This window comes from Lissotriton helveticus, chromosome 3_2 (assembly GCF_964261635.1).
Source record: "Lissotriton helveticus chromosome 3_2, aLisHel1.1, whole genome shotgun sequence".
Lineage (NCBI taxonomy): Eukaryota > Metazoa > Chordata > Amphibia > Caudata > Salamandridae > Lissotriton > Lissotriton helveticus.
This window is the reverse complement of record NC_136062.1, coordinates 188,100,978-188,125,052: the sequence shown is the minus strand read 5'-3', so window position 1 is coordinate 188,125,052 and position 24,075 is coordinate 188,100,978. Positions and strand designations below refer to the sequence as shown.

General features: G+C 40.0%; 1 protein-coding gene across 1 annotated transcript in view; it reads left to right on the top strand.

Annotated features, from left to right (window-relative positions):
• Nucleotides 1-17,251, top strand: part of GRAMD2A (GRAM domain containing 2A) — a 93,816-nt gene extending 76,565 nt beyond the window's left edge. Inside the window, exons 10-11 of the mRNA XM_078684538.1 lie at nt 15,377-15,488; nt 17,140-17,251. Coding sequence (XP_078540664.1) covers nt 15,377-15,488; nt 17,140-17,251 — 224 coding nt within the window. The remainder of the gene's footprint in view (nt 1-15,376; nt 15,489-17,139) is intronic.
• Nucleotides 17,252-24,075: the final 6,824 nt, after the last annotated feature.

Here is a 24,075-nt window from a genome sequence, read left to right as displayed (position 1 = left end):
ATGTCATGTTAAAAGTACCTTTCTGAATAATTAGATATATTACTTTTCCTTTTCCAATCTGGAAAATTTGTAAAAATAATTTTGGTAATTAAAAGTCTCTTCAAATCTGCACTTGAAACAAAGTTTGCTGAACTGAATATGAATACTTTGGACACAGGCATGCAAGAAACAGGGTATCATATTATCTGATTTGCCACAATCTTCTGCTCTAAACAAAAAATTTCTTGAATTATGCCTTGCCAATATGTGTAACACTGTACCACAATGATATAATAAATTGTGGAGAATACATTACTTTGTGGATGGTTATTAATTATTTTTTCAATTTCTCGGGATTATTCAAATAATAACATGATAATGGATCAGATTTACTTTAATTGTTAACGTAGTTGAAACACTCTTAAAATGCCTTAGGTCTGCCAATTGAAGGCACCCACCTGACAGTATTACCTAACCACTGACCAGTTTATCTACAGATACAATGATGACTATTTTGAAGAAAACAAGAACATCCTGATAGTTTTTGACATACAGATAAGGATCTTCATTGGCTAATGAAGCATATGACTGAAAATCATTCAAAAGTTGTTTAACTATGTTGACATCCCATGAATTTGTATAAGGACCTGGTGTTATTATCTTATCCAATGAAAGGCATTAAAAAATTAGGATTTAAATTACTTTGACTTGAAGGACCTATAATTTGATATGGCATACTTTGCCGAAAAACACCATTAGGCAATGTATACGGAGTAATGTTAACAGCATGATAATCTCATTTAATGCTAAGAAAAAAATGTGCTGTAAATCCTGTTCCAGAAGAGATCAGCGAGAAATTTTAGCTAGATAGTACCCATGCACAACAATAATTAATGTGGCAATCAACAAAAGAACGGATGAAGTTGTAGTAAATACTCACATGCATAGCCATGGTGGAGGAATATACATGTCACAGACCCAGCGACTGGTATGAATCTATCAGTAGTGTTGACTCATTTCAGATATTGGTGGAAGAGATGGAATAAAAATAACCCTTGTTTATTCTCCTGACAGTGAAATTTCTTGCGAAGGTCCTGCATCTATACTAGATGTAAATGCATTTAATGGTAGTGGTTCTGGAGTTGTGACAATTGTACCAGCCATATTCGATGTTACAGCAGGTCAGTTGTTGAAAATGTTGCTTGCACCAGAACTGGATATGTACTTGAAAATGGTAGTAAAGCTACAGTCTCGGAAGGCCCTAGAATAGGACATATGATTTCAATTTGGCTTATCACTTATTATATTACCTCCTGGATAGGCAGAGGACATTCTTGAGGAATCTGGAGATAACTTGGCATTGGCTGGGGACTGTTGGACAGAATGTCCACATGATATTTCTTTATGTGATCGAGTCACACCTTCCTATTTTTCTTTGTGCCACGCAATGATGGCTGGATTATAATTTATGTGCCTTCTACCCCAAGGAATTGGCACTGGTGGTCTAGAGGAAGGTTAGAAATTTAGTTGCACAGCACTAGTTCTCCCAATTTTGGCAGCCAGTCATCTACAGCAGCCTTTTCTTCAGCATCAGAGTCAAGCTGTTCTTGTTTACAGGGTTTTTGCTGACGTCCTGGAAATACTGCAATAGATGGGCAATAGATGGACACATGAGATCTGCTCAGATGAATCAATCGTTTACTCTTCCCTTCCAGGAACTCAAGATCGAGCACATACATGGATACTGCAGAGGGTTATCTGACTGAATATTGGGGCTAAAAATATCGAGAGACCCAAATATTATGTCAAAAATATTGTTTACCATATTTTGTGTTTATTCATATACTTAGAATGGGAACAATCAAAATATAGTATCAAAGTTATTGTATAAGAAAATACAGCCAAGAAACGGGTAAGCATATATTTTTGTTTTAAAATAAATACTGACTTGAAAGTAATTTACTTTAAGCAATGATATAATGTTATATAGTTGTAATTTGTATTTAATACTTCACACTACTGATGTAGAAATAATATATAAACATAAATTACAAAACTGCTACCCTAGCTATACAGCTGCTTATAATTACTTTGGAGCTTGGTTAACTGAGAAAGGGTCAACCAAACTCCACCTGGCAAAATTAAGGAGTAAGGGAGCCAGTTTCACCTATGGTCTCTGCAGACAACAAACTAAACTCCCTAGCCCATCAGAGGCCCCCATTTTAACTATGACCAGAGTGTTACTATTGATAGCATTGACTTATAGGCACCAGTGGTTTCAAGGCAGGATTGACTCGACCTTTGACCAGATACAATGTAGAAAATACATTTGAAACTATTTCTGCTTCCCAGCTAAACTTACTGAAGCAAGAGCTTGACTGCAAAGATAACTTTTTAAAATACAGCTACTTGGTTCACTGAGCAAAACAGAGGAGTTTGAAGTCTATCGTCAACTCATTTTTGGATAGTGGAGATAACTCATCTTCTAAACTATGGCAAAACAAAGCAGTTAAATCACTAGAATCACCGATATATGGAATAAGAATCCAAAAAGCCTGTCTTATTAAGCGGCACTGGATACTTAAGTGTTATTAATAAGTCAGGAAAAAGACCTGGCGGAGTTCACCAAGGATAAGTTTGTATCGCCAATTCTAGAATCTTACATGCGCAATATTATTTATATGCAAACATAAACAGTTGGGCGGGGCAATTAATTGTGCAAATGCGATTCCAGTTGTTTGCAATTACAGAGTTCAGAGCGTCGTGGTCTTCAGCTTTGTATTTTGATTTATGTTGCAGGCTGTACTTTTACCAACTTAAGTCCTTCGCTCGCCTTCTATGCTGCTGTCAGGTTGTGAGTGGTGAACGGAATCTGTATATCAAACAGATCATGTTGTTGAACAATTTAACCACTTGAAGGAAGCCGTAACCCACTGCCTGAACACCAAAGATATATCCGAACTGCATAATTTTGCTAAATTCTTACAGGTTAGATCAGTTCAGTCTCCAATGTGTTCATCTCAATATAGTTGTCATAGTCAATATAGCCTTTTTTATTTTCCATACTATTTACTTTTTACACACTGGAGGCTTAATGTCTTTAAATCAGATTTGAGCTGAGATGAATTTTTGATTCAAAATAAATACGTTAAGGAGAATCAAATCAATCCCCATGTGCTCAAGTTTCTGTAAGTGTCGTATTTGGAAAAGCTTCTTTTATTCTCTGTAGCACACTCTCTTGTCACACTGCAGACCTAGATTCTGATTAGGAGTTTATACCCGCATTGGCAGGACAGCTACCGCTGGATCGGTGGTCTGGCCGCTGTATTGTTAGTATGGCTGTCGGAATGCCAGAGTACCGCTGCAAACGCTGAGGATCCACTATCCCTCGGCGGTAGCGCGACGGTCCTGGGTAGTACTATGCTGGCAGTACTGCTGTGGCACCGGCAAGTATATTCCGAGTTTCAAGACCTCCATAATTTTCATGGCGGTGAAACCGTCATGAAAAGTGTGGCAGTCAGTAAACTAAGGGGGCCCTACAGGCCCCCTGTTGCCCATGTGCATGAGGGTGCACCCCTGTTCCTCTATGCACTCATGTTCCTGCAAGGCATGGAATGCACCAGTCAATGCCGTGCAGGAACCTGCGTTGGCGGTCCCACATCGATGCCGTGCTAAGGCTTAAATAGGAGCCTTAGCATGGCACCGCCCGCCAGTCCAGGAGAAAACACCATATCTGGCGGGTGGTCGAGTTTGTTGGTGTGGGAGCAAGGCGGTAGCATGGCTGACCACTCCCAGAACGCAAAATGGTAGTCAGGCCATTAATATTTTTAAAATTGACTCAAAGTGAGTTGAACTTTCGATTTCATATGGATTATACAAAGTTTTAGCATTTATTCAGTTGGCTGGCTAACTGCATAATTAGTTTCAATAGAGATAATAATAGCACAATGTACTTTTTATTTAGATTATTGGAGTGTCATGTTAAGTGATTTACGTGGCCCTTACAACATTTAGTATGCTTCGCTTTATCTATGCACTGGTACAACCACTTTTTATTAAACAAATTATTCGTTTTGGGTGTGTTTATCTAAGTTAGCAGTTAATGGGGCATAGATATTCTGTCGAATCTAACTATAATCCCCCGTTTTTATGATTTTTATGATTCTTTCAATCGTCAATATAGTTTATACATGAAATTCATCCTCTCAATATGTTTGCAAAATGTTTGCGATTTGTCCTCTTGATTGTATTTTTGTTATATAATGAATTTACGTAATCAAACAAATAGAATTCTATTAAAAAAACAAAACACTTTTACCTTAGATATTCTGTGACATAATATTTTGGTAGTCAGAATATTTTTGACTCAACGTTCATGTCACACGATATTTTGTATCCAATAATTTGATAATTCTCCCACCAAAGAGCATTTCGTACGGTGTACGACCATTTAGTAATTCTCTAGGCAAATTAACGAGTGCTCGCTGAGATCTGTATTCGTTATGGTACCAAGTCAATCCTGAATGCAGTGCCCTTGCAGTCAAGGTTTGTTTAAGGGTTTTGTTGGCTCACTCGATTACTCGGTTCGATTATGGATGGAATCGATGCAAGAACACCAATGATAGTACCAGACTCGACATAGCATCCATTAATATCTTAGAGGCTAGTGCAGGTCCATTGCACAAATGCAAGATTTGAACTGCTCACATTGTCAGTTGGCACTGTTGTAAAATAATAATTCTTTTACAACCACTCAAGCAGAGGTAGTCTCTTGTGGCCAAACCCTCAGGAATCTAGATTTGTAATCAACTGCAATTAATATATATTTATATTAATTGACAGTTGGCAATGGGCCAACATGGTCAACGTACACAACAACAAAGGGCTTAGTGGATTTTGTAAAGGGAGTAGACACTGGTCTTTAAAATTAGCTGTTTCATTTGTTGACATACATTTTAGCATTTCTTGGTGTATATGGTTACCAATATCATTGCTGTAACATTGATATTGTAGCACTGATGCCAGTATCAGCAGAGGCTATCCTTTCATGAACTGCCATACATAAATCTCACCTAACTTTCTCATTAGGTATGTGCCTATCCCTGGGATAAAAACATAGAAACATTATCTTTGGTGAGAATGCTTCCTTATGTAGAAGGGAATTCTTCAGAATTCATTTCCCCTTTCAGTGGTGCCTCTATTGCCACCATAATATCTGAATTGATCTTCATGTGAGATTGAGTGGCAGCAGTCACCTTAAATATTTATACAGCTGTCTTTGCAGCTATATTTCTTACACAGTTCCCTTTCACGTGAATTGTGTCACATTTATGAGTGGTTGTATGTTGAATGTGGGCCAAGGGTATCTTGTCTTCTAAGGCACCAATCTTTCCCCAAAGCTGCTTAGTTGTAATCAACTTTCTTTTTAAATATCTTGAGTCCATGTGAACACCAGTGTGGTATGACTATACACAGAATACTGAATCTGTCACAATGAGTGTGGGAGACAATAAATAAGACTTTTTAGTGGCATGAATCTCAACTATTTATGCAGTCTAATCCCCTGACGTTTTCGTGTAAGTAAGTAGTGCCTTGAAGTTGACAGCTTGAAAGTCACCATGCATTGCAGCACATGCCGTGGAAACTTTTTGTTTAGTACCAACAGCAAGCTGTGCTGAACTGTCAATAAAGAATATGCTGTTATACTTGTACATGGGTAACATATGTAGAATTGGATGATTGCCTGTTGATATTGGAAAACATTCCTGTGTTCCAAGTGTGGACTCATACTCAAATGTTATATCATTATAATTTGGTCTTGAGTCCTATTGTACTATGTGCACATGTAATGCATTCAAATTGGAGATGCTTGTTTTAGTACCCACCTCAAGTGTAGGTATGGAGATAATCTGTTTTCACTGTACCGAAAGGATGCGCCTTCAAAATGGCCCACAGTGCAGTCGTGAGAATGGTCTCAATTAAGTAAATCGTTCCTCGGTAGATGTGTTCAAATGTGATGTGATGTGTAAGCTATGGGGAAAGGGGTTCCTCTGTTCCTTATTATAAACTACATAGGTTTACCATGAAGTACTAGGAACAACCCTAATTACTAGGCTTATCTTGTCTGATGTTTGAAGATTATTTGTCTTTAACATGTCCGCCTGCTGCCTACGTAAAATACCTGTAGACATGTTTGTTCAATTCTTTCCTGAAAAGGTGGGCACCATCAAATAGTACAAGGGCTTCACTCAAGCATAATGTGGCAAGTAAGCTGTGCAGAATTCAAGATTCCTATTATGACTTGTGTAATTTTCTCAATTTATTTGGTGGCGGTCATGTGGGATATTCCTGTTTGTTCCTGATATATACTGATTTCCAACACTGTTGTGTGAAAAATGGGCCTCAACACGTGATGTAAGATGTGAAAAAGAAACTTGTGAATTTTCTTGCATGTTTACTCAACCGCATTGTGTTTCCTTCTATAAATCACACCGCAGAAATATATTCCATATGAATCATTGATGCGCCATCAATTTAAACCAAAGCATGATTATACTCTGAATAGATGAGAATGAAACAAAAACATGCACTTTCATCAATACACATAAAAGATAATGAATACATAGATAAATAAATACAATAAAGTTCAGAAAGAAGAAAAAGGGCAAATCATATTACTAGTGCTACTAAAGAAATAACAGAAACTATTCTGTTATTTCTTTAGCAAAGCCTTGTCACAATAATATGCCCATTGCTATTATTTCCTAACAGAACAGTAAAATACCATGCTATACACATATGTAAAATGGGATTGGGGCAGCTAGATGGCTATACCACTATATCTGATTAGAAAAATGTCTTGGAACTCTGGTTTCTTCATGGAAAGTTTGCTTTATGCCAAGACCTATCAGTTACTATTAAATACATGCTATCACTCCCTGCAAGCTTTTCGCCAAGCTAACAGCTGAAGTCTGTGTGTACTTTATAGATAGAACTCCTAATGCTGGATTTCAACATGAATGAAAGCTGGTTTATAAAGCATTTCAGTGGCCTCAAAGGTCATCCTAGCATTGGCGAAATACTCGAAGAAAAACAAAGACCACTAAAAAAGGATAAACACCAAGGTGAGAAAACTGAGACAAAGAACCTGAGGAAACAGACAATATCATCTGCAGTGAGAATCATCAAATTGCAAAGTAGTTGAAGATTTTCCAAATCTTGAAATTATTTACTTCCTTTTTTAACTGAAATGGTAATTGATTCCAGAATCTGGCATTGTTGATAGAAAAGACTTTACGACTAGATCAAGTCCTTTGAATTTTGGGAATTTCAAAAGACATCACAGTTTTAGGTCTAAAACAGCAAGAAGGAATATATTGCATTTTCACGTACGTAAATAGTGTCTGAAATACAGAGGGCATGATGCTAGGTAGAGACATTTGAAGATCACAAGTTTCTAGACAGGCAGCCAATGCAAATTGGTGAGATGTTGGCTAACTGAATCTGTTATAGTAAACACTAAAATTGGTCTTGCTGCCATATTGTGGACCATTTGAAGTCTGGCCAATAGATGGTTTAGTAGCTCTATAGAGAAATAATTAACGTGTGGGACATGATGGTAGCTTGAGCTATAATTTCCTGCAGTTAGCAAGAAAGGAAGGATTTCCTTATGGTTCTTAGTGGCCTGAAACAAGCCGCTGTACGTTTGGTGATCTAGGAAGCCCAAGTGAGTTTAGAGATGAAAATCACTCCCAGGTTCCTCAATTTTAGTGATGGAATGGATACTTGCCCCATGTTGCCCGGCCACCAGCTGTTGGCCCCACTATTGCCCTTATTGCCCACCTCGTTTTTGTCAGTATTCAGTTGAAGTCCATAATCCTTAACCAGTTGTACATATTTCATTCATCACTTAAAGGCATATATTTGGCATCCACACACGTATGTCCTTATCTGTCTGTGCTTGATCTACACAATCGCTGCTTTCGGAGACTTAAGCATAAAATGAAATAAATGAATGCAGTACTGGTGTATTGATTGTTATTAACCTTTCAGGAGAGAGTGTTTGAGTGACCCAGGTCTACTTTTACCCACACTTTAACTGCTTTCATGCATCTACATTCATGTGCTGGGCACTATCCATCACACCTTCCTTACTTCTTTTTCCTCACACCATGCCTCAACAATTGGAAAGTCTTATGTGGCCATAACCCCTAACTCACCACATCCATTATTTCAATACATATCTCCACAACTTTGTGGTCATCCACATGTTGTCCTTGCCATGTCCTGTCTAAGAAACAACTACTATTACCGCTGCTCTGTGTACTTAGGAGGCTCTATAAGCCTTTAACTTTAGCACCTCATCTTCAGACCTGACCCCAGCAAAATCTACATTGACAGCACCAACTCATGCATCATCCAAATCAACAATGTATTTCTCTTCGACTTCAATCTCCCAAGTGATTCCTCCAGCATGGCTTTGAAAGCAGCGTTATTCTAGCTTCTTGACCGCAAGAGTCTCAAACAACCATTTGAACAACACCAGACCAACATTGTTAGTCATGCACCCTTCCAAATCACATTGGATTGGTTAGACCATGTCACCCTACATCAGCAACCCATCACTGTCATTTTAAGCCCTCCAAGCCACACTACAGCTTCTTCTTGGACTTGCAATTGAAAACACTCAAGCCAGAACTCATCACCCTGGCAGTCACAATTGACTTCAAAGCAGATATCAACTCTCTGTAAATAAACCTCTCCCCATCATGGTGCATCCAAGAGCTCACTGACAGCAAATTAGCTATGAGCAAGAAAGAACAACACATTACTTGTAAGACTGAAATCTGTCTGCTCGTCACACAGAAGACATATCTCTAATACCAAAGAAATCAGTAAGGAAAACCATTTTGCAGCATTTTCAGTGCCATCAAAGTAATTATGTGTACTATGAGGCATTGTCTCAATTTCATCCCAGACCCCCATGATACTGTACTCAACTGGAAATTGCAGTTCAATGTTATCAAACATTGAAGATAAGACCAAATCTAATACAACACAAAACTACATTCTCTTTCATTCCACTATGCAATGTACGGATGTGGACCTCCTTAAGATTGCCTCTTCAAACAGAAATTAATAACAACATTACCACATTCAAATCCACTACATAAGGTCACAACATATTCCCAATAATCATCATTAAACATTTGCCCACAGAGAAACACTCACAGCCCTCGACATGGTCAATGTATCCCTTGCACAAGGCATCTTTCCCGATAAGGTAATAACTGGAAAGATCCCCTCGCTATTGAAATAAGGAAACCTCAAACCTGCCACTACTGCCCATCACAAACCTACTGTTTATACAAACCATTATTAGGTAGGCAATTTCTACCCATCTAAAGAAACCAAGTTAACATCAGTGTCATCATAAAAGGCTTGGTTTCAGTCTATACTACAGCACTTAAACAACAAATTTCCAAGTCATGAATGGCACCGTTCTATATGCAAAAGGACCATCAATCTGAGATCAATATCTTCTTATCAGACTTGAATTGGAAAGACAGAACAATACATTCAGTTCTTCTACTATCTCTACTAGTGTAGATAGGCAATTCTTTTTTTTTAATAATAATTTTGAACTCGCCTGAGGTTCACATAATAATTACAAAATAACTACTCTCTCTACCAGTCTGGATAGGCACATCCAGATCCCATTTGCTACTGGTAACTTGAGGACTACTCCAAAAACTGCTAACAGTACTAGTTTCAATTACACACACAATAGGCATAGGTAAGGTAGCAGTAGTCCAATTTTCTTTCAGGCATATTTAACAGACTAAACACAGGGGCAAGGCTGTTTTGAAGACCGAGGAGTGGCCGCGGGGGTTATAGCTGGACCACCTGTTACAGATCTTTGTCACATTTTAAACTTTTGCTTGGAGATGCCGCTATCAACAAAGGACAGAAAAAAGAAATACAAAATGATAGGATGAAAGAAAGATTGTCATAGTTGATTAAAGATTTGGTTAAAGAGAGGAAGGATAAAATAAAGGATACAAAATGGAAATATTTAATATGAAAATGGATGAAAGAAGTAAAGATAAAAGTAAGAAGTGAATGATGAAAGAAATGAAACATGAATAAAAGGATGTAAAACGTTAAGAGGAAATGAAGAAAGGAGCAAGGGTGAAAAGCATGAAGAAAGCAAGAATAGCTTAAAGAAAGAAGAAAAGTAAAGAGTGTTAGGCGAGATGACAAAATCGAAGAAAGGATAAATATTATGAAGATGATGGATGAAGGAATGAAGTGAAGATAAAAGAAAGAGGTTGAGATAAAAGAAAATACTGTAGTAACAAAAATAGAAACTAAGAAAGAATAAGGCAGGCTGAGACATAAATATAAAAAGAAGGAAAGAGATGGAAAGAAAGGGGAAATGAATGAAACATAGAAAGTGATTAATAGAAGGAGATAGAAAAATAAATTGAAAAGACAGAAAAGGAAGCAAACAAGAAACAAAATATGGGAAGATATCAGAAAAGAAAAATGACGATAAAAGAAAGGAGAAAAAATCAGAATAGAAATACAAAAATGCAAAGAAAGTTTGAGAAAGAAAGACTTGAAACTGAATTCTGGACCTTCTGGTGGTCCTGGAACAAATCAGCATCGGTACCATGTGGTGATTATATTAGTCATTATGGAGAACTTAACACAGGCTAGTGTGTGGCATATTATGGGCATTTAGGACATATGATGGCACTGTCATAGGTCAGCTCATATTGGCTGACAAAAGGTGGGCATTTGTGACATTTGGTGGCTAAGGCTAGCATGACATGGGAATCCATGGCATGTGATTGTGAAGAATGGAAATAGCAGGCAGATGTTGATGTATTTGGGGATTCGATTTTTCTGAAAATGGAAAGCTGGTATTTTTGGGAAGACTTTTTTGTTTTTCAGAAAACAAAGCTGATTTTAGGGGCCAAAATTATTGCACTTTCATAATATATTTTGAATCTGATTGATAATCCATGCGGAGGTGGGGACGTGTGTAGCTGATGTTAATTTTGTGGTACCAGACGACAATTGCTTCTACAACTGTAATTTCATAAATGTTTCTATTCCGAATCATACCTCATCAATCTGCCACCTGCCTTCAATGGCACCCTCTGCCCAAGGAAACCTGAGGACCTGGTAGCCAATTAATGCGAGGAAGCAGCTTTTCCATCAGGACTGGACTTGGAGGGACACAAACAGATTGGACACTGTGGTGGAGGTCAGAACCCAGGAAATCATTGGAGAGCAGTATATATCGTCCTCACACTCAGTGCTTTTGGTCTATATAGTCTAGGGATCAGTTCTTTGCTCCTCCTTCTTTCTGGTGATGGAAGTGAAATATTTAGATTTTTGAAAATGCATATAGTGATAGTATCTTCAATATAGGCATATTTCTATCAGATTACTAAAGAAACCTGTGAGGGTGGTTTCTGTAAGAAGATTCAATTGAGTTAGAAGTACTCTTTTTTCTCTGCATTCGATTATGACAGTGGTGAACATATAATAATGACTCTGCTAAATAGAGCTTACAAGGTAGAAATAAAATACAATGTAAAAGGTTATCTTCTTTGGGAATAGTTGTAGTAAGAAAGGCAAGCCTTCCTCTGACTATCAGAATTTGTTGTAAATGTTCAGTAGGCTGTAACTTTGTTCAGCCAAAGGACACTCTATTGTACATTGTACCAAAATGTTGTGTACATATGCGATAGGTCAGCACTCAATTTTGAAAAAGGAGAATGAAAGGCACTGTATTTTCACAATATCCACAAGTTAAATGAGGATTTCTGCAATTGTGTTCCACCTTCTGAACAAAAATATAGCCCAATTAAGAGCAGGTGTTAGGAAATGTTCAGGCTTTGGTGTACTTAATTTGAATTAAAAGCACCACTGCACTGTCACCAAAACAAAACTAAATATTGAAAAATCGAGAGCATTGTATACCCATGATGTTTAAGACCTGCTATGTGTAGTGTTTTTCGAAGTAGGAATGATGGATCCCTTTTGTCTCCTGATAGACTACGTAGAACTGTGTTGTAAGTGTTAGAGCGGAATGCAATGAAGACAGATTTAGAGTGGTGAGTTTGCCGTTACACGCAGACAAATAGAGACATGTAATATTGAGCTCCGTGTGGCGTAGTCATTGGTGGGTACCCAGGCTGGGGAGGATGCTACACCATGTTTAAAGAAAAGACCATATTTCCACAATTACTGTAGCATACAAAAAAAGCACTATCCAGCATATTGAGTGGTGGCTGATGTTTGCTTTCAAGTTGAGAAATATAGTCAATATTACATTTCCTTGCTTAATTAGGATTTCTCGCAACATATTCCTACTGTAAATACATGGCCAGGTCTTGCCATATCAGTACCAGAAGTGAGAATGAGCGGGCTAGGTGTAGGAGCTGGTGTAGGAGCTGCTTCCTCCTACACCTGGAGCTTGAGGTCCATAAACCCTATGAAATCTGAGATCCAAGGAAAACTGACTAATTAGGATTTCTTTCCCAGTATTTTCCCACCGTTAAAAATGAATTATTACTGAAGAAACGTGCCACTAGTTCTAACAACAGTGCTCTGTTGCTGTCTACATAGGAACACGCGGTTCAAGTACGATTCACATATATGCATACTGGGGTCAATAGTGTCTTCAGCTTATATTTTCACGAAGACCCTGCTTGAAGGCTGGTCTGTGGTTAGTCTCATCCACCTTCCCTTGCCAGGTCGAATCGGCGTAGGAACACCCCTTTACTAAGTACATACAAATAACTGGCTGTAGCAGAGGATAAGACCACCTGTGCAGTTAAAAAGCCACAGACAAACATATGCACCTCATACACTTTTAAGATGCGGTTATAAAGCCAGCTGTAATTTCACTTTTCCCTTGTTGCACTTAGCTTTTTTTGTAATAAAGACTGGTAAAGGAGGACTCCATTGTCAATATATTTATCTCTATGGAAAGGCATGTCCATTGAATTGTCCGTTCTTCTGCTCTGTGAGCTGCCTCACACTGTAGTGCTCACCTTAGATATGCATTGCACTGTGCTGCTTACCTTAGGATGCTTTGCACTGGACTGCTCACCTCAGGATACATTGCCCTGTTGTGCTCACCTAAGGATGCCTTGCACTGTACTGCTCACCTTAGGATACAATGCACTGTACTGCTCACCTTAGAGATGCATTGCTCTGTACTGCTCACCTTAGAGATGAACTGCACTTTACTGCTCACCTTCGGATGCCTTGCACTGTTCTGCTCATCTAAGGATGCCTTACACTGTGCTGCTCACCGAAGGATGCATTGCACTATACTGCTCGCCTTAGAGATGCAGTACACTGTGCTGCTCACCTTAGGATGCCTTGCACTGTACTGCTCACCTTAGGATGACTTGCACCGTACTGCTCACCTTAGGATGCCTTGCACTGTACTGATCACCTTAAGATGCCTTGCACTGGTCTGCTCACCTTAGGATGCCTTGCACTGTACTGCTCACCTTAGGATGCCTTGCACTGTGCTATGCACCTTAGGATGCTTTGCACTGTACGGCTCACCTTGGGATACATTGCACTGTACTGCTCACCTTAGAGATGAACTGCACTGTACTGCTCACCTTCGGATGCCTTGCACTGTTCTGCTCATCTTAGGATGCCTTACACTGTGCTGCTCACCTAAGGATGCTTTTCACTGTACTGCTCACGTTAGATATGTATTGCACTGTAGTGCTCACCTAGGATGCCTTGCACAGTACTGCCCACCTTAGGATACCTTGCACTGTCCTGCTCACCTTAGGATGCCTTGCACCATACTGCTCACCTTAGGATGCCTTGCACTATGCTATGCACCTTAGAATGCTTTGCACTGTACGGCTCACCTTTGGATACATTGCACTGTACTGCTCACCTTAGGATGCCTTGCACTGTATTGCTCACCTTAGGATGCCTTGCACTGTGCTCCTCACCTTAGGATGCCTTGCACTGTACTGCTCACCTTAGGATGACTTGCACTGTACTGCTCACCTTAGGATGCCTTGCACTGTACTGATCACCTTAAGATGCCTTGCACTGTTCTGCTCACCTTAGGATGCCTTGCACTGTACTGCTCACCTTAGGATGCCTTGCACTTTGCTATGCACCTTAGGATGATTTGCACTGTACGGCTCACCTTGGGATACATTGCAGTGTACTGCTCACCTTAGGATGCCTTGCACTGTATTGCTCACCTTAGGATGCCTTGCACTGTACTGCTCACCTTAGATATGCATTGCACTGTAGTGCTCACCTAGGATGCCGTGCACTGTACTGCTCACCTTAGGATGCTTTGTACTGTTCTGCTCACCTTAGGATGCCTTGCACTGTTCTGCTCACCTTAGGATGCCTTGCACTGTACTGCTCACCTTAGGATGCCTTACACTGCCCTGCTCATTTTAGGATGCCGTGCCTGTACTGCTCACCTTAGGATGCCTTGCACTGTACTGATCACCTTAAGATGCCTTGCACTGTTCTGCTCACCTTAGGATGCCTTGCTCTGTACTGCTCACCTTAGGATGCTCTGCACTGTGCTATGCACCTTAGGATGCTTTGCACTGTACGGCTCACCTTGGGATACATTGCACTGTACTGCTCACCTTAGGATGCCTTGCACTGTACTGCTCACCTTAGGATGTCTTGCACTGTGCTCCTCACCTTAGGATGCCTTGCACTGTACTGCTCACCTTAGATATGCATTGCACTGTAGTGCTCACCTAGGATGCCTTGCACTGTACTGCTCACCTTAGGATGCCTTACACTGTACTGCTCATTTTAGGATGCTGTGCACTGTACTGCTCACCTTAGGATGCTTTGTACTGTTCTGCTCACCTTAGGATGCCTTGCACTGTTCTGCTCGCCTTAGGATGCCTTGCATTGTACTGCTCTCCTTAGGATGGCTTGCATTGTACTGCTCACCTTAGGATGCCTTGCACTGTTCTATGCACCTTAGGATGCTTTGCACTGTATGGCTCACCTTAGGATACATTGCACTGTACTGCTCACCTTAGGATGCCTTGCACTGTACTGCTCACCTTTGGATGCCTTGCACTATGCTCCTCACCTTATGACGCCTTGCACTGTACTGCTCACCTTAGATATGCATTGCACTGTAGTGCTCACCTAGGATGCCTTGCACTGTACTGCTCACATTAGGATGCCTTACACTTTAGGATGCTGTGCACTGTACTGCTAACCTTAGGATGCTTTGTACTGTACTGTTCGCCTTAGGATGCTGTGCATTGTACTGCTCACCTTTGGATGACTTGCACTGTGCTGCTCAACTTAGAGGTGCTCATCAGGGTGTCCCCATCTCCTGTTACAGAGAATGCAGCAACCACAAAGGAAGAGCCCGATCCAGACCAAGAGGTGGAGATGGACTGCACCTCAGAGCTGAGGCCTTCCGAATATCAGCTCCTCAAGGTCTTCATCGCCCTGTGAGTGTGCGCGCCTCCTTCGCTGCATTGCGTTATCTGTCAGTAGTATGAGCACTACTGATGTCTGCTCCCATTCATGCATCATATTATTCTCTTTATTGCTGTTTCCCTCGTATTTATGATGGGTGATTGCTCACTTTGGCACTGGATTCAAGCAAGCCGGGCTGAAGACGGCTGTAATGCCAGAAACCGGTCCTCGGAAGCTTGTTTCCGCTCCAGGGAAGGCATGGATTGGCAGTTCGGGCTGAACTGTTCCCATGAGGCACAGGGTCAGACTGATTTGCATATAGCCATGTCTGAACTGGGTGGCAGAGTGGGCTAAAGAACGGTGATGGATCAAACCCAGATCTTTTGACTGGGTGTGAGTGTTTGATTGGTTCAGATGCTCCGTCCATCACCACCCCCTTTTGTACCGGTGTGTATATAGCAGCATGTAAAAGCATAAAACACAGAAAAAACGCCAGGGATGACTTTGGAAAAATGAACAGTACCACAATGTATTGAAACACTAATCCTGACACCTATAGAAGAATTGTAGATTTAATTCGTCCCTACACAATTGTCAGATTTGGTGATGAAAGGTTAGCACAATTTCTAAAAAGCTGCAAGTGATACCTCAGAAAATGCGGTGTTCATTGGCCTAGCCTTTACCTTAGCGTCTAACTACATCTATATGAGTTGCTTCCTTTCATGCACCTGCCAAGAAGATTCTCAATCATATGTTGTAATCGAGAATCTTCTTGAAAGGGGTAGAGGAGCAAAAAATACACAATCTTGCAATCTCAGGAAGTGCAATTCCATTAAAGGCTTCAACAACAGACCGATTACACTGATCTCACATATTAGCGGTTCAGACAGCATTAGTTTATTCATTTTGCCATCCAATATCAGCTTTCAGTTTATGAAAACTCACATATTTTTCAATCAAATAGAATCTTTTCATTTGTTAAAACAAACTCAGATGCCCTAAATAATAGTTTCTCATTTTCATGAAAAATCAGTACATCAGTTTTCTGTCTTTTGTAAATGAGATGTTTGGTGGCACATCATCAACATAATTTCCATCTTGCATGTACTAGAGGGTAGTCCGTAGTCTGAGGGTTCTCCCCACCGGACTGTAGCCTTTCCATGTTTTTGTGACTTGAACATGGGTTGATAAATTGTTAGGGTCTCATGTCGGAGGTTTAGAGTCGGTATATAGAAAGAAGGCAACCTCTGTAGGTAGCATGGAAAGCCTTTTGCATGGTACATAGGACTTTTAATTTCTTCCTGTTTATAAACTTGTGAGGGGGGTTAACTGGTCTATGGGCTCTTGGTCACTCTACAACCATGCTTCTTGGTCCCAATGAGAGATTGTAAGGAGTACCTCTAGCCTTAAGTTTGCATGAGATGAAGATATCTTTAAATAAAACTAGTGTCATCATTTTCCTTCTGATTTATTTAGCAACACAGCCCAAAACGGAGTAACAGCACTAACATTTTGGAAATAGTTGTTCATGTTTCTCTAGTCTTATTGGGGAATCCACATCCTGCTGCCACTGTAATCCATGTTCTTAAGATGCAGTGTGCCCAGGTCTGTCTCGGATACATTTCTGACACGTGTTCATGTCATCTAGTCCTTTGTGTGATTGTCGCTTTTTTTTCTTCCTAGCGTTTGCATCCTGGTCGTGTCCTCTTTCTATTTGGCATTTCGGATATTAAATCTTGAGCAGCAGCTTTACTCTCTAAACCAGGGATACCACTCGAGACAGCACAACAGGTAATACGATAAACACCATGATCATCATACTCTGTGCTGTCATCCTCTTTCCTACCCCCATACCCCATCATCTTCAGTCCCACTATTGCATATGGACTCGCTTTCTCTGCCCTCCTCTTTCTTATCTGTTATTTCTAGCTTCCTCCTCTATCTCCTGTCCAAGTCTTCTCCTTCCCCATCTCCGCGTAGCTCCATTTTGTGTCTTTATCATCACCTCCTTTCTATATCCTTTCTCCTCCTCTGAACCTGTTCTGTCTTCTTTCTCTCTGTTTGTTCCCTCTGTCCCTCTATCAACCATTTATTGTCTCTTTTCTGCCCTTTTCTCCTCGTCTGTCCTTCTGCCCGCATTCATCCTGTACTTCATGTCTCCCCTGTCCTCCACTCCAACTGTCACCATTCTCTAGTCTATCTTTTTTTTTACTCTCTATCACATCTCCCTCTCGCTTCTCTCTCTCTTGCTCTCTGTCTCCTCAGCTCCTTCCTTCTTCCTTTGTCCCTGTTCTCGTATAACCCTCAACTTTATCAATATTCATAAGTTCCACCACTTCGGACGTCCAGAAATATGGCTCAGAGACCGCTCCAACCCCTACAAAACAAGCTGCTAACTCAGAACTAATGGTTACATTTACAAATAGTGTGCAATCTTTTCCGTGGACACATAAAACACCAAACCAAAATCAACCACCAGCTCTTCTTTTAAACATCTTTTTATCCACTACCCACCACTCAATGCCAGTGAGTTAATGTCTCTATCTATCATCCACAGGATGCAAAAAAACAATGCCTATGCTTCCTAAAATTCCTCGAGCAAGCACAACATTCGAACCACTGCCAAAAGACTCACCACCACCCCAGCAGACAAAGGGCCTTATTCACAATGGTAACTTACACATTTTAGTAATTTACTTTTTTTTAGTAAGTTTACTAGTTTTTAGCTATTCACAAAATCCGAGTGTAAATTATACTTTTGAAGTGAATTTACACTCGGATTTGTGAATAGCCAAAAGTAGTAAATGTACTCAAAACTATAAATTACTCAAAAGTGTGTAGCTCCAAGGACTGTCAATTTGGAGTAAATCTACACATGTATTTTGAGCCTAAAAGTAGTAAATTTTCTCAAAAATGTAACTTACACAAGTCACATTTTTGAATCAGGCAGTCAGTGTCTGTACTTAAACACTTCGTGTGGGCACTCTTAGGATCCCAAGTTCACACAATTTATGTTGGCACAATGGATAACCAAATTGGATCCCAATAACACTCTTCGTGAATGGAGGAGCGGCAAAGCCTTTTTTTATCGTACCACCAAAGCTTGGAATGTGCTCCCTCGCGAATTTCATCAGATTCCCTTGAGACCACATTTTGTATGCAACTAACAAACTGGCTTTTTTCTACGGGGCCTACCTTTGCTGAAAGAAAATAAATAATTTTCTTGTTAAAATGCCTTCACTATTCGTGAAGTGCAGTTCTTGTGGGAAACAGAAGGCCTAGAGAGATCCATACTCTGTTTGCATTGTTTGCCTTCCTGAAGACCATCAGCAACTTGTACCCACTGTGTCAACAAGAAGCCTTTGGGAAGTTAAACCTTCTTCCAGAGCGTCCTTCCTCCTCTCACTCCAAGGACACTCACAGACGAGAGATCCAGAGAGAAACACCACCAGAGGAAGAGTCAACGCTCCCATTAGACATTGAGAAACATGACATAGAGAACGGAAAAACTACTGGTTTGTTCGCTACTGACAGTTACATCGTGGAAGATGCCGTTGAGACTGACTCCACTCGACGTCAAACCATTCTCGAATTTCGCCATCAAAGCACCCGTCGTCGTCAAAGCCACCAGTGATGCCTAAAGCCCATCAAAGTTTTCTGTTGAAGTACAGCTGAATGTCACAGTCTCCAATGACGTTGAAAGTCCCACAGTGTTCTTCGTTGAAGCACATCTCAATGTCAAAGGACATCTCAACATCAACATTACCATCTCAAACAGAGCCTGAGACTTATTTTACGTTGAGATCTAGGTTACAATCTACTTTGAATATGTCACCAAGATGGCTTCAAACTTTACAAGAGAAAAGTTTGCCACACACATCACATTCAAATTATTCTTGCACCTATTCTACATCTCAATTGACATCCAGCTTTCAAGTACTCTATCACTTAGTAGACCAACATCTGCTCATTGTTCTTCAGGCACACTACCTATTACGAAGCCTTAAGCTCCTTCTACTACTCCAGATGGACCTCTGGGAAGTTCACAACAATCTACGCCTCCAACTAGACAGTCTCAAAGATCTAGAATTCAAAGAAGGCACCAACACTCCAGATCTCGATTTAACTCTGGGAGGACTTCCAAAACTAGAAAAATTAAATATCACCATGCCTACTCCAGCTACATCAGCCTCTGTTAGTTTTGAAACTACATACCAGAGTGACAGCAATACCTCTTCTTCCTCTAGTCCCAGGCCTACTTGAGCCTACAATGCAGGAATGTATCATGCCTGCATCTGTGAAGTCTGCTCTATCTAGACTGCTCAAGAAAAATAAACCACCTGATCAGGATTCTCTGTTCCTAAAAGCAGACCCTCCTCCAGATTCTGTAATTGTAGCCGCAGCGAAGAAGTCTACTACTGTTGCTCCTTCCTCTTCAGTACGACTGGATAAAGAGAGTAAGCAGATAGATTCGCCTGAGAAGATGATGTGTAGATTATCTGTATCTACAATGAAGCCAACAGAAATTAGAGATCAAGGCTAGAGGGCCTGCACCAGTACTGAAGTTCCACAAGTATGAATCTCAAAAAAGGTGCTAATGGTCAGGGACGTAATCCCTATACCTCCAATAAGGGTAAAGGTGACTGCACCCCTATCCCCACAGCAAAATTCACATGAAATAGCCCTGCACCCTTCAGTTACTCAACATGATATTTAGGTATTCTTGACAAGAATCATGTAATACAACAATGGTTAACAATTTTCCCTAGAAAAAGTGAAAGGAAGGCTCTTCAATTGTATTCAATTCTTTATTCAATTTTCTGTTTAAAATGGATAGCCAACGCGTTTCGCCCGTTACCGGACTTCAGGGCTATAAAAATATAAAACACGAAAGTGCTATTTACAAAAGTGCAGACATACATATACCATTGTTATAAAAACTTGTACCAAAAAAACAGAAATAAATGTTACAATGTATGTCCATAGTCACATAATACACAACAAGTCTTTTATCTTACTTGGGAAAACATCTTTACCTAACAATTATATCCACATAGATTTAGTCAAAAACTGTTGTCCTAAATTTTTGTAGACATTGAATCCAAAAATGTCACGAGGGAACCTATATACACAGTTGTTTTGCTCATACAGTTATTTATGTCACAAAAAGCACCATTAACAAATTACGCAAGGATTTTCAATTTTTTTGCATTTCAAAGCCTTTTACGTACTCAACATGTTTAGGCAAAAAAGACATATACCTTTGTTGGCATCAGGGACCCTATATACACAGTTGTTATGCTCATACAGTTATTTATGTCACAAAAAACATCATTAACATATTACACAAAGATTTTCAATTTTTTTAATTTATTTTTTACATTTCAAAGCCTTTTATGTACTCAACATGTTTAGGCAAGAAACATATATACCTTTGTTGGCATCATGACAGCCGTGATTCAAATCTTTAGCTGCTGGAAATAATCAGTCAATCTATAAATAAAATGATGCCAATCATTATCCATGTATTGAGTTTTTATCCCCAAACTTACTTTAAGATAAGTGGTCAAGAGAATCTTTCTCAAAGGACAAAATAAAGTTCAGGTGCAGTTTCTCAAATGAAGTATCGATCCTAAGTGAGATAAGAAAATAAATGCACATAGGTGTTTAGGAGCATATAAGGCCATAAATATATCACAACCATATTTGCAAATCGCTTGATATCAAACCGCACTATATCCATAGTCACACCTCACTTTGGAGCCGCTCCTGTACTACAAATTATCGATACATAAGTGGGTGTCTCCTATCATAACCCTGTCATGTACAGACCATAGCCCACTATAAAGTTTAAAGTTAAAAGCATTGGGGATAAGGCAGCCATCTTATATGAACACGGGATAAGCTGAGAGGAGATACGTTTTGCAGTACTCTGTTTGGCGATTCGAGAGAAACAAAACAATTGGTGGACAACCTGGATTGATTTTAAAAGGATTGACGCACATGTAGCGACTATTGCTTTCATCAGAACCCCTGTGTGGGTCGGAAGTGTCACTGCACACAAAAATCTTAATTCTGGACATTATAGCCTTGAGAAAGTCGCAGGATCACACCCTGTTGCGACGAAACGCGTTGGCTGTTGCTGGAAAAATCTGAATAAAACGTGATCAGGAGAATCAGAAAGAAAACCTGTTCAAATGTGTCTTTGTATTAATTTTTATGTTTATCACTTAAAGGGAAACGTTGTCTTACTTTAAAACGTGTGCTTAGGAGTAAAAAAAAATGTATAGTTTTATAGCCCTGAAGAAGTCCTGTAATGGACGAAACGCGTTGGCTATCCATTTTAAACAGAAAATTAAATAAAGAATTGAACACAACTGTAGAGCCATCCTTTCACTTTTTCTTGGGAAAATTGTTAACCATTATTGTATTACATGATTCTTGTCAAGAATACCTAAATATCATGTTGAGTAACTGAAGGGGGAAGGGCCATTTCGTGTGTATCTACAATGAAGGCTTCCAGTGCTACCAACATTTTGGGGGGATATGATAGGTCTCTTTGGGATTTTCTCCAAAGATTTACTGAAAAACTCCCAAAATAGGACAAAGAAGAGTTTCAAGAAATCCTTAATCAGGACAGCCTAGTCTCTTGTAAAATAATAAGTGCAGCAGCTGACACATCAGACCTATTTGCCTATGGCTACTGCCACGGAATTTGTGCAAAGAGACGTTTTTGGCTCACATTGACTGGAATCAAACCAGAAGCACAAAATCACATTCTCATTTTGCCATTTTCAGGAAACACTCTATTTGGATCCCAAATAGATGACAAAATGTCTTGCATGAAGACAGAAATGGGCACTTTAAAGGCTGTAGGTTTGGGGGAAAGAAAGAATATCGAAGGAGGTTTAGGCCCTATGATGGGAGATATTTTCCTCAGGTTTCAAACTCCTCAACAGTCTCATCACCAGCACTAGCAACAGAAGCAGCCTTACCACCCTGATACACCCTCCAGAGGAAAAGGAAGCCAACATCAACAATCAGCCATTGCAGAAAAGGCTCCTACCAAACAACGATACACTACATCACTTTTCTCTGTTAGTCACTCCAGTGGGGAGAAGTATTGTTAAACATTTAAAAGAGTGGAATTTCATAACTGCAGACACATGAGTCTTGAATATTGTTCAGAATGGATAGTCTCTGAATTTCAAGTCCCCCCATCGTACTGTTCCACCAGCCAAAATATTGGTTAATCAGCAAAATCTGTTGGAGAAGGAAGCAGCATTGTACTAGAGAAGAATGCAGTAGAGGAGGTTGCTTATCACCAAAAAGGATTAAGAATTTATTCCTCATGCTTTGTGGTTCAAAAAGGACCAAAAGAAGAATTCTAACAACTCCATTATCATTGAGTACTGAACAAGTACCTACAGAAAGAAATATTTAAGATGTTGGTTTTACACTAGGTCTATCCTCATGCACATCAAGGAGACTGGATGTATGTAATAGACATTCAAGATGTCTACTTCCACATTCTAATGATAACAAAGTATCAGAAATGTATTTGATTCATAGTAGGCTCCAAACATCTTCAATAAAAAGTCCTTTCTTTAGGACTAAAGTCTTCTCCTCAAACATATTCAAAATAAATTGCCGTCTTTGCAGCACATCAAAGGAAATAAGAGATCTTTGTCTATCCTTACTTAGATGACTGGCTAATAAAAGGTAGAACTTCAGAGGAGACATTGAAACATTTTCAAATATGCCTCAACAATCTGAAAAAGTTGGGTGTTTGGATGAACCTCAGGAAATCTACAACTTGTTAGGTCTAGAGATCAGCCCTTCAGTGAGCGGGCAGTTGGCTGGAGCTTCTACATTAATCACTGGGGGGCTATTAACCCTGTTGGCATTGATGGAATCTGGGACATTTGGCCCTGTCTGGTACTTGAGGTACCCTTTGTGTCGTCTTGTGTCAAGTGGAGAGCAAACTTAGTAGGACCCTTAGAGGCATGTAGTGTGTGGTCATTTGCTGAGATTGCCGGCTTCTAGGCCTCCTTTAGTCCTGTAGGATGTAGCCCAGGATTGAAGGAAGTGTCTCCAGTTTGCCTAGGATCAGCGAGCACACACAGGGACCTTCCGGCCCCATGGCTTCAGACACTTTTTGAACTTTGGTTATGAGACAGTTGAGACTGGCTATCCTTGTGTCAATCCCTGAGGTGAAGAGTGCCAATGTATTCAGTAGCTTGATCTGGGTGTCCATTTTCGTGGACTGGTAGTTGAGGGTGTCTACTGTTATTTGCAGTGTTCTTAGCAAACTTACCCAGGCATCTTCTGAGTTGTTTAGCTTTACAGTGGAGCCGGTGTGATCAGGTAGACGGGTCTCTAATGGGGTGGAGTTTGAGCAGTTCGGCTGACTGTTGTTGTAAATGGCTATCATGGCTTCCCATTCAGTGAAGGTGAGTGAAAATGGGTTTTGTGATGGTTTAGCCTCTTAAGTAACCAGGTTTTCACAAAGGTTCTTTACAACATCCTACATGGAAGGCAGCTTTCTTAGTCGCTATCACCTCTGCATGCAGAGATACGGAAATTCGCGCTTTATGCGCTACTGAATCATACAGAGTA